We start from the raw sequence: 11293 nt of genomic DNA, 5'->3' as shown, positions 1-11293 counted from the left end.
TTTCGTTATAACATCTTGCGGCCATGGTTGCCGACACAGCCTACTATGACGCCTTAGGCGTCCAGCCTACTGCGACCGACATCGAGATCAAGAAGGCCTATCGCAAGCTTGCCATCATTCACCACCCTGGTATGTAAAGCTGCCCTATCTAGCAAATCCGCTGCCCCCGCGTCTTGGAAGATTCTGTGTGGTGCGGGCGGTGCTTCTCGACTTCTTTTGGACCACGCTGACTCGGATCGCTTGCCACAGATAAGAACCCTAACGACCCGACGGCGCACGAGAAATTCCAGAACATCGGTGAAGCATACCAGGTACTGTCAGATAAGGATCTGAGAGCAGCCTACGACAAATATGGCAAGGATGCTTCTAAACCTAGTGAGGGCTTCGTCGACCCAGCCGAATTCTTCTCGAGCATCTTTGGCGGTGAGGCGTTCGTCGACTGGATCGGAGAGATCAGCTTGATGAAGGACTTGACCGCCACCATGGACATCACCATGACCGGCGAAGAAGGCGAAGAGGTGGAGGGCGAAGCCGCGGCCGCCGAGGCAGCAGCAACAGCAGCAGCTGGCGGTGACTCGGAGTTCCCAGGCACCGAGGCGGCGAAGCAGGAAAGTGCAAAGGCTGCCGCTGCCGCCGGCGACGAGAAAACCACTGCAGGAGCCGCGGCTGCCCCGGGCGTGACGGTTGAGGATGACAAGCCCAACGCAAAGGCCGCCGAAGCCGCTGCCGAAAAGGAGACTCACTCCGAGCCGCCGCCGGCCTACGCACAAGCAGCTCCCGAGAGTGCCGCAGTACCGCCGCCGGCCAAGTCACCAAGCGCCTCTGGTACATCTACACATTCAAGACACGCTATACCCATGCGGCCGGCGCTTATGGATCGCCCGTCAGACGATACCCACCTGGCCGGGCAGACCGAGGAAGAGAAGGAACTCCGTAAGAAGGACAAGAAGAAGGGTCTCAGCAAAGAGCAACGGGAACAGCTTGCTGCCTATGAGCGCGAACGTGCTAAGGTACGCGAGGAGCGGGTTAAGACACTCGCTCAGAAGCTTCTTGATCGTATCAGTGTATGGACCGAGACAGACAAGGGCCCTGATGTCACCAAGGCTTTCCAGGAGAAGATCCGCATCGAAGTCGAAAACCTGAAGATGGAGTCTTTCGGTCTGGACATCTTGCAGGCTATTGGCCAGGTCTACCTGAGCAAGGGAACTGCTCTCCTCAAGAGCCAGAAGTTCTTGGGTATCGGCGGTTTTTTCAGCCGCATGAAAGATAAGGGTGCTCTGGTCAAGGATACTTGGAACACCATCAGCAGTGCTATCGATGCCCAACAAACTATGGAAGAGATGGCCCGCATGGAACTGCAGGGCGGCGATGACTGGACTGACGAGAAGAAGTCGGAGTACGAGAGACGTGTCACGGGCAAGATCCTCACTGCGGCGTGGCGGGGATCCAAGTTCGAGATCCAGAGTGTGTTGAGAGAGGTCTGCGACTCGGTACTGAACGACAAGAAGGTGCAATTACCCAAGAGGCTGGAACGCGCTGAAGCTCTGGTCTTGATCGCTGAGATCTGCTCAAAGGTTCGTATCACGCCCCATACCCCATAACATTTAACCCCCTACTGACCCCATGGCAGGCACAAAGAACCCCAGAAGAAGAGGGCGAATACATGGCCTTTGAGCAGCTTGTTGCCGAAGCTGCCATGAAGAAGGAGAAGGATACCAAGAAGAAGGGCAAGGACAAGGACAAGAAGCATAGCACTTCGGGCGCTGAAGCGGAGGCGGCGGCGGCCGCAGCGGCCGCTGAGCAATCCAACCTTCCCCGGGAAAAGGCCTAGTGGTGGAATCCTTGGAGGTAAGACAAGCAGATTTAAGATTCGCTAGCGGAGGATCCCTACAGTAGTAGGTAGGTACGAATATATGAAGAGCGGGTATTCGTAGCCGTACGGGGTTGGATGAGAACCGAGAGCGTGGGCCTACGGGCTGCTATTTTTTCCTGGTATGGACTTCCTTTCGTGGGACTAGATAGGACACTGGCATGCATATGATGCTTAGTGTAAGCGAATGCTTTTTACACGACTTTATAAACAGTCCCCTTTCTCAAGTAGATCCAAGGCCGCACCCTCCCAACTTTGGTTCCCATCTTCAGCCTGTAAATGTGCTTTGGCAAACTTGTATCTTTAAGACTTGAATACAGTACAAGGTATACCTAGTTTCCCCAACATGATAACTAGAGGATACGAGTGTATGAAAACTCTTTTGTATCAGGATAAGCTGGCCGACCCAATCCCTCCCTTGACACTGGATGATGGCGCTTCAATAGTGGCTGTTAAAGTTTTTATACCCAAAGGGCCTTGTTTTATATACCTGCCCCTGTTTTTGCCGTTCTTATTGTACATGTGAGCGAATTACCTCGCCCACTTATCTAGACTCCTGACGCCACCCTCCTTGCTCGGCTTTTCCGCCATCCTCCAACTCCAATGGCTTTACTCGGAGCCAGAAGCTATCTAGTTATCACCAGCAGCCATCCAATGTGACTGGCCGGGTGTGGGAAGTGTCACGACAGCTAGTAGGTCACCTTGTTGGATCATCAAGATCCGTCCAATCAAACCCCCAATCCGGCGATGTCTCCGAGGGGCGCGACGACGAAGAAGGCGGTGCTGGTGCTGGTGCCACTGCTACTCCCTTCGCTTCGGCACTGGTTGACGTAGTAGAGCTGGTCGTCCCCAAGTCGTTGATGATGAGGCCTAGGATCCAGCAGTTGACGAGGAAGAAGGCGAGAGAGGCCCACCACAGGCCCGGGACGAAGGTGCTCCGGCCCAGGAACTCGAGCTCGTACCCCTGCTGCAGCCACGCGGCTTGCGCGGCGATCCAGAGGCCCAGCGCGGCGAGGCCGAGGCGCGGATGGCGGGTGAGGGAGGAGTTGGGCAGGTACAGCGGTAGGAAGACCATGTACCAGAGGAAGTACTAGATGCGTGTGGTTCAGTCAGCGGTGACGTTTTATGTAGGGGCAGTTTACTAGTAGTATGATGACGTACCTGACTGGTGCACACTTTGTTGAACGTGACAAAGGCAAAGGTCTGGGCCAGCATGGTGGCGGCGAGATCCTTCTTGGCGCCCACGAGCGGGATCAGCACCACGCTGAGGAGCAGCTGCGGGACGAAGGCCACGCTTTCGATCTTGAAGCCGCCGGACTGCTGCGCGGCCGAGGCGAGGTACAGAAGCACGTTGTACGGGCTGAAGTTGTGGCGGTGGTCGATGCGCGTCACGTGGTGCAGGAATGTGTGCTGCAGGAAGTCGTGGCCGTAGAGCGCGTACATGGCGAGGTTGAGGGCGGCGAAGGTGGCCAGGCTCACGAGGGCCAGGGTGACGCGTTCGGGGGTCACGAAGCGATGGAGCTTTTCCAGTAGGCCGTGGCTGCCGTGACTCTTCCCTCCTACTCCACGCCCCATGCGCTCCGCGTCCATCCACCACACGATGGCCGGCGCGTAGATGAAGGGGTAGATCTTGAAGTGGACGCCGAAGCCCAGCAGGACCCCCGCGAGCACCACCCGGCGCTCGAGCACGGCCCACAGCAGCGCCGCGACGAGCACGCCCAGCAAGCCCTCGGAGCTGCCGCGCGTGCTGATGGTGGCGACCATGGGGTTGAGCAGCCAGATGGCGCCCACGTACCGCAGGGCCCGCGGGCCCGACAGGCCCCGGTGCCGCCGCAGCACCGCCACCAGCAGGTAGCCCGCCGCGAGGTCCGCGGCCGCGAAAAGGATCTTGCCCCACGAGGCCCACAGCTCCCGCGGGCCGGGGAGCGAGGCCGAGGCGGCGGGGGTCGTGGGCCAGAGCAGGTACGCGAGGAGAGGGGTGTAGCGGTAGGTTTCCCGGTCGTAGGGGCTGCCTTGCGGGAGGAGGCCGGGGAAGGAAGAGGGAGATGAAGAGGAAGAAGAAAAGGTGAAACGCGCTGCGTCGGTGAAAACTAGGTAGTCTATGTCCGTATACTTCAGGGGCGAGTTGGCATCTTGCCAGAGTCCGTAGACGAGCAGGACGGCTCGCAGGAAATACGCGGCCGTGAAGACTAGCGACGGAGAGGAGAAGAATCTTGAGAGTAGGTTCGCCATGATGAGTAACGGGGCTAGACGGATGGTCTGGCCGCTCTCTAGATTGGGTTGGAGATGAGGATGTTCAACCCAAACACAGACAGCTGCTTTCTGTGGCAACGCCTCTGAGAATGGGAGACTAGGCACTAAGGCCTTGGATTGGTTGCAAGTGCTTGTAACCCGTGCAGAATCCAGCTAGTTCCCATCAGTCGTTGCTGGCCGTATATTCTGCTTAAAATTATTAGCGGATCCATGATTATTAAAGTGCGCAGTGTGGTATACATACTCGTCGGTGATGTTGTCCTGCTTATACTGAAGTTATCCAAACCTCCCTAAATCTGGCATCCACGAGAAGGTACGTACATAAAGTACACATAAGGAAAGAGCACGTCTGTCGGAGTTTCATCGGCTCATCTGCCGAGCTTTGGGTGGGGCTGTTCAGCACATCACCAAGCACCTTCGTGATTGTACAGTGATGATGTTTTACACAATCCAGCGGGCCAATCCTGCGCGGTATAACTTTTACTGACTGAACCAGTTCAGATTTTGAAACACTTGTCCTTATTGTCGATTTCTTTTTATTCTGTCAGTCAAGGGCCGCTCCCGGTGACTGTCCAACCCGACTTGTCGATTTCCCTGTTTTCTCTACATACACACCAGGGGGTTCAACTAGCGTGAATATCCCACTTTGAAATCGTCGCGGTACTTGGCGTTTTCAATCCGCCCAGCATGGCGGCCGAAGTTGTCGTCCCCCAAATTCAAGACGATCCAATGGCTGGCGTCAAAAGAGACTACAAAGGCAATCGCAAAGAGCCCAATCCGGGCCTGCCCAAGGATGTGGTTCGTAATGAGTACACATCCATGTTCGAGTCATTCCGCGACTCTCTGGACGAACACCATGACCGCCGACAGAAGATCGGTAAGGTCTCACGAGATATCACCGGCCTGAGCAAGAAGATGTGAGTTTTCCGATGGCTTGCTCCCCTTATGAACTACCTGTTGAATTGCGCTGACGTTACTAATCATAGCATCTTTTCATTGCAGAGGTACGTTTGATTTCCTAGGGTGCAACGCCCAATCTCATTTTGGGGCACGGGGCTAATGATGATCGTGTAGAGTCCGGAAGCTCAACGAGCCTATCCCTCAGAACATCAGCTCTGAGATTGAGAAGCGCACAAAGGAGATCAAGGAGCTCCTTCTGACCATCGTGGACGATGTTGCAGGCTACCGACGTTATCAGTACCCGATGCCAGGCATCGAGGAATTCGTCGAAGCTGTCTCGTTTGCGCACTATCTGGAGACCCAGACCCTCATCACACCCGAGCAGATGCAGGCTGCGCTGGGTGACGATGTGAAGATTCCAATCACGCCTGCGGACTACGTTTACGGAATCTTCGACCTGACTGGCGAGATGATGCGCTTTGCCACCGCCGTCGCGGCTCTCTCGGGCGCCCTGCCTAGCGGCTTCATGAGCGAGGAAGACGACAACGGACGCACTATCCTCGAGGACTTGCAGGAGACGGCCAGCATGCTGCAGATCGTACCTCCGATCTCATCTAAGGGCTGGAAGGACAAGAAGGGTGTGATGGTCGAGTCGGTGCGCAAGGTCGAGCGCGTCGGCTACGGCGTCAGGGTCCGGGGTAACGAACGTCCTAAGGGGGTGGGTTACGACTTTGATGTCGGCGAGGAACCGGCGCCCGTGATGGATTGATCTGTTGGAGAATGTTGAAACCCCAAAACTCTCGAGGACGCCATGTGCGAGTTTGTGGCAAGCTGTTGGACGAATAGGAACGCTCACGACCGGCTGCTATTACATGACCGAAAGTACTTCCCTTGGTGGCATTTTAGGACGACGACACGAGTGGCTGCATTGCACTTTACGGAATAACAAAATGTCGGTTTGCGGGGCCATTCTAAGTCCTGGCCGCCCAAGTTTGGCTTCATTAGTATAGCCAGGTAGAAATATGTCAAAATCTTGCCGAAACTTTGCCAATCTTCAATTCATACGCAAGCGGTCCGCCTCCTAGGGGGCCGACAATAAAGAACAGAATCCCATAAAGCATTTGCTTCGGCATCTTCCGCGTCGTAGCAGCGAGATACCACCTGCACCTTTGGCACAAGGTACACCGCTACTTGCTGATCCAAGAAGATTTGTATGGCTTACCGGTTACCTACCTAATCCAATGGTTTGTGGTTCAGCCTCGGCTTCGGCTTGGGCGCGTAAGTGTGAGAGATGTAAATCATAAGGACTTGTTATGTATTATTTATGGAAGCGGACTTAAAAAAGGTGTACGGGATGATGTGTTACGGGTATCTAGCGTCGACACTAATGGCTTCGGCGATAAATGTAACCGTAGATCTTAAGGTTGGCGAATTACTCATCGACCATATGAACGGTGAGCACATCCTTTTGGAAGTTTGAAGCCTGCAGGTGACAGGGTAATTTGGGCTGGCAGAAACTAGTGGGATTGCACAGCACGCCATCGCGATGCGCCATTACATTATCTAGGATCGAAAGCCGGCATGGATATTATTATCTATGATCACTTCTCTCGTTGGCCGCGTTTCAATCGCCATGAATATTGATCAAAATCTCCGATCCCGGATGATGAAACTCGCCGCGAGTTTCTCAGCACCACACTTCGGGAATGACCAACATCAGATCATGATCAAGATGAAAGGCAGGCTTCTACTTATTTGCGGACGGGTGTGCCCCTTCGCCCACCGTTGACTGCTGCGGGGTGAGGGAGTCCGAGTCAGCCAATGGCGTGTTGCACTTCGTTGTCTAAAGTGGGGGATCTCGAAGCCACAAGACCCCCCTTCGGCCTCGTCCTACCCTTTGCTTACCTGCCTACTACCCTGGGCGAAGGATGCAATGAAAGCTGCATGCAGGCATCGCAGGCGAGGGAGGGCGCTTAACACATATAGTTGATCACGAGGCAGCCAAAACGTCCAGCCTCCTTCTGCCCATCAGTGTGTGCGTCATGTTATGTTGATTTTGTCTGTCCCGCGGGACGAGGCGAGCGAACCGCACGTCTGTCCGTCCCTCTCTCGCACACCACCACTACCACCACGATATCCTGGCTTCCGACAACGGAACGCTTCGCCGCCTAACGCTGACGGTTTCGAGGCCAGACAAAGGATGACACACATCGGCAATGCATCTCCGGGACAGAGGGCCTCCACGGCCGAGACACTTCTCTCGGTTACATCGATGTGTCTACTTACATATGCATCTACTCTTGCGCTTTGCCCAGGAGGACGTGTTGCTCGAAGATAGGCAATCGCTGGCTTGTGACTTGCGGGATCGCTTGATGGCTTGCTCTGTGAAAGCCATCGCATCATATACGTTCTAGTTGCCTGTCTGCGATCGCGAACCTGCATAATTGCACTCATATCTCTACTATATGTATTGACGAGTAGTGTGGGTTTCGCAGTGCATGGTGGGAATAGCAAGCAGCGTATTCGGTGGGCTCCTTGGCTCCCTAGCAGAGGTTAATGCACTGTTGTTATTCCAGCATGGCGGCGGCTTAGCCCCGAGGCCCCCCCAAAAAATCAGTCATTGGCTTCTGGGGGTGTCGCCGACTCGCCGCCTCCACTTTTCAACGGTGCAGCAACGAATCAGGGGTCCAATCACGACAAAAATGCTTGCAGTGGGCCATGGCTTCATCCAGCTTAGGTTGGGATGGAAGCCGCAGATGACGATCCAAAAGTCCACCAAAGTCCACCCCCGGCCTGGACTGAGCCGAACTGAGCAATCCGAAAGGTTGGTGGTCAGGTAGTTGGTAGGTACGTTGTCAAAGGTTTGCTCTTCTTCTCTTTGTCCCAGAAGAAGTTTTTCTCGATACCTTCTTCTACAAGTACACCTGCCCAGCAGCCGTGTCCTGCTTTGGTTTCTTCTTTTGGCCATTTTCTCGGCTCGTCGGTTTCCCAAATCGAAATCACGAATTTCGGTCAAAACAAGCCTTTTCCAAGTGGCGGATCGTGAATCTTGGATTTCCTACTTCTCTTCATAAGCCTTCTCCCCCCATCTTTTCAAGGCATTCTGGGGTACATATACTGAAGATCGCCATGACGAAAGATCACAATGGCCCAAAACTACCGGCCAAGCAACTGGCTATTCTGGGTAAGTTATTTCTGTTCGCATCCCTTCATCAGCCCCATGGGCACGTTATACCCTCAAGAGTTGGTTGGAGCTATTCACCGCTCGACAGTCGCTCGACCATAACTCGTGCCGCCAAGTACCTCCATAGCTGTCAGTCAATATTGTCTCATACCATAACTCTTCTAGAGGGCTATGGATGATGTACGAGAGCCAATGTTTCCAAGAAGAAAAAGGAGTCAAATGCAAGCTGCATTCATTCTTATTCACCACTACCTGGTTACGTGACTGTTGCATTACTAGTGTCGACGCACTCTCACCGTATCCGCAACAGGAACCTAGAATATCGAGACAGAACCAGAGGAATCTCATCTAGCGACAATATGAACGACCGGCATGACCAGGTATTCACTCCCAACCAACACAGCATGCTAACTTGCACATAGCCGTTGCACGGTTTGCCGAGCCCTTGGCCATGACCTCGGTCTTTCCCTACCTACCTGAGATGATAGCAAGCTTCGATGTCCCTGAAAAAGACGTCGCCAAATGGGCCGGCGTCACCAGCGCCGTGTTCTCGCTAGCCCAAAGTGTTACCGCCGTCCCGTGGGGTAGAGCATCCGATCGGTTTGGAAGGAAACCCATCATCATGATCGGATTGCTATGCACCATGATCTGTTTTTTGATATGGGGTGTGTCTACCAGTCTTGCCATGGCCATAACCGTACGGGCCGTGCAAGGGGCGAGCAATGGAAATGGTCAGTATCTACAATGCATCTATACCCATCATATGTGAATATCTGCTGACTTGCGCATTATGTAGTTGGCATTATCCGAACCATGGTGGCGGAGCTGGTTCCCGAGAAGGAACTGCAGCCTAGAGCATTCTCCATCATGCCCCTGGTATGGAGTGTGGGCTCCATCTTCGGACCGGCGTTTGGAGGTCTATTTGCCAAACCCGCACAGCAGTTCCCCTCTATCTTTGGGGACAGTGCCTTCTTTCGCAACTATCCCTTTGCGCTACCGAATATGCTTGGCTCCGTCATATTTCTGGTGTCTGTTACCACCGGGACTCTGTTCTTGAGAGAGACTTTAGCCAGTAAAAAGCACGCCCGAGACTGGGGTCTGGTTCTGGGGGAGCGCCTCACTGGCACGTTCAAACGCCAAAAGCACCAACGTCAGCGACGGTTCTCGTTCCAAGATGACGAGGCAAGTGCTCCATTGCTACAGGCCGATCTGATCCGCAAGCAGCACCAAGCAGCTCTCAACGCCAAGACCGAGAAACCTGTACGTCCGTCGATGAAATCGGTATTCTCGCGACAGTCGGTTATCACCCTGGTTGCCTACACTTTCCTTGCCCTTCATAGCGTTGCCTATGACCAACTTCTACCCGTATTCTTACATTACAGCCCGGAGAAGCATGATGGATCCAACACACGTCTGCCTTTCTATTTCAGCGGTGGCTATGGTCTTGACTCGGGTCGCATCGGGACCATCAACATGAGCTACGGCATTGTTTGCGGTCTTGTACAGTTCATACTTTTCCCGCCCCTGTGCTCTTACTTTGGCACATTGAAGTGCTTCCGAGGTTGCGCGGTGGCTTTTCCTATTGTGTATCTGCTTACACCCTATACGGTGCTCATTGAGAACACACCTCTGCGCTATGCCGCGCTGGCGTGTGTCATGGTTCTGAAGGCCGGCGCCGTCATAATTGGGTTCCCTTGTACGACAATTCTACTTACCAACAGTGCCAGTTCACTCGCCATCCTCGGTACACTCAACGGCTTTGCCACAACCTTCAGCGGATTTGGGCGTGCGGCCGGCCCGGCCATGGCAGGTGCTGCTTTCTCCTGGGGTGTGAAGCGTGGCATCGTCTCTGTACCGTATTGGATCCTTGCAGCCGTCGCTGCCGTCGGCGCGATCCCCGCCTGGTGGATCGTGGAAGGAGATGGACCATCTGGGTCTACGCCCCCGAGCCAGGAGGACTCGGAAGCCGAGGACAGCGATGGGACTGCCATAGCTGACTCGGACTCGGACGTCGATGCGCCGCTGACAATGTCGGGACGTACCCAACCTCGGTCTATCTCGTTTAGCGGCGACGAAGGTCGCAGGCAGTCGAATGAGACTCAGCGGCGCCTCGACGCCCGCCGGCATGACTCGACAATTCACGAGCCCAACGCTGGCGACGATCTGCCGCTCGTGGGGAGCTGGAAGAGCAACCAGGGTCTCAAGGCAGCGGCCGCAGCATCAGCAGCAGCGACAACGTCTGCGGGCTACGGAAGCATCGATCAGCGTGCGAACAGCAAGAAGCGGTTGGATGAAGAGTGATAGACATGCTACTACTAGAATGGGGCTTGGCTGCCCGCTTCAAAATGCAACAAGAAGGGCATGGGGAATATGTGCGGCAGGGGAACGGTGAACCGAAAAACGTTTTTATACATGGGTCGAAGTTTCGCTTGCATTTCTTGGCGTTGTAGCGGGCTTGACTTGCTTTATGATTAAGGCATAGCGGATGTGGCACGTATATATCGATCTACGTATACTTATGAATTAATGTTAAAGGGTTTTCATTTTTTATAACTTACGGTGAAGTGACTTTTGCTTGGCCCCGAAAAGTCCGCCCCTTCAACGTGGCGGTTTCCCCAGCCATGATGGTTCTCACGCATCGAACCCAAGATTCAGGCTGCGCAGAGTCTGCCATGGTTCACCAAGAGACGCACCACGTGGTTCACGTATCGCATCAGATCATTTCAGGATGCATATTATATGGCGCCAGTCAGGCTAGGTTAAATACACATATCACGGAGAAAAACAATTGCAATCACTGGCTAGGGCAAATATGTAGAGTAAAATTCTCCTTTATTACAAAAAAATTATGAACACCGCCGTTTGCAGCCAGACCAACCGCCCATGCGTTTAATTTGTACGTGAGTATCATCATTATCCAGCTCCTCAACCGACCGACCGACCGACCATCCATCCATCCATCCATCGTGACATGCAAGAGAGGGATATAACAAGAACGGCTCGGCCGTCTCTTTATGCGAAATACCGGAATATAGTCGTAGGTAGTGGTGGCGGCGGTGGCGAAAGTGAGATAGAGAGGGAGGGAG

The 11293-nt window shown here is 54.1% G+C and overlaps 4 protein-coding genes across 4 annotated transcripts; 3 read left to right on the top strand and 1 right to left on the bottom strand.

Moving 5' to 3' along the window:
• Positions 1-23: 23 nt before the first annotated feature.
• Positions 24-1831, top strand: PG985_011942 (DnaJ domain-containing protein; the record flags this gene model as incomplete). The annotated part of the gene is made up of 3 exons (XM_066831709.1): positions 24-129; positions 250-1574; positions 1631-1831. 3 exons carry the CDS (start codon positions 24-26, stop codon positions 1829-1831), a joined length of 1632 nt encoding a protein of 543 aa, XP_066679759.1.
• Positions 1832-2567: 736 nt separating this feature from the next.
• On the bottom strand, positions 2568-4102 carry PG985_011941 (GPI mannosyltransferase 1; the record flags this gene model as incomplete). The annotated part of the gene is made up of 2 exons (XM_066831708.1): positions 2568-2960; positions 3032-4102. The coding sequence occupies 2 exons, from the start codon at positions 4100-4102 to the stop codon at positions 2568-2570; spliced, it is 1464 nt and encodes a 487-aa protein (XP_066679758.1).
• A 708-nt stretch (positions 4103-4810) lies between these two features.
• Positions 4811-5792, top strand: PG985_011940 (uncharacterized protein; the record flags this gene model as incomplete). The annotated part of the gene is made up of 3 exons (XM_066831707.1): positions 4811-5040; positions 5110-5127; positions 5198-5792. The coding sequence occupies 3 exons, from the start codon at positions 4811-4813 to the stop codon at positions 5790-5792; spliced, it is 843 nt and encodes a 280-aa protein (XP_066679757.1).
• Positions 5793-8152: 2360 nt separating this feature from the next.
• PG985_011939 (Major facilitator superfamily transporter) lies at positions 8153-10508 on the top strand (the record flags this gene model as incomplete). The annotated part of the gene is made up of 3 exons (XM_066831706.1): positions 8153-8207; positions 8630-8938; positions 9004-10508. The coding sequence occupies 3 exons, from the start codon at positions 8153-8155 to the stop codon at positions 10506-10508; spliced, it is 1869 nt and encodes a 622-aa protein (XP_066679756.1).
• Between the last annotated feature and the right edge of the window lie 785 nt (positions 10509-11293).

This window comes from Apiospora marii, assembly GCF_038362585.1.
Source record: "Apiospora marii strain CBS 49790 chromosome Unknown utg000009l_segment0_segment0, whole genome shotgun sequence".
Classification (NCBI taxonomy): domain Eukaryota; kingdom Fungi; phylum Ascomycota; class Sordariomycetes; order Amphisphaeriales; family Apiosporaceae; genus Apiospora; species Apiospora marii.
This window is presented reverse-complemented; position numbering and strand designations above follow the sequence as displayed.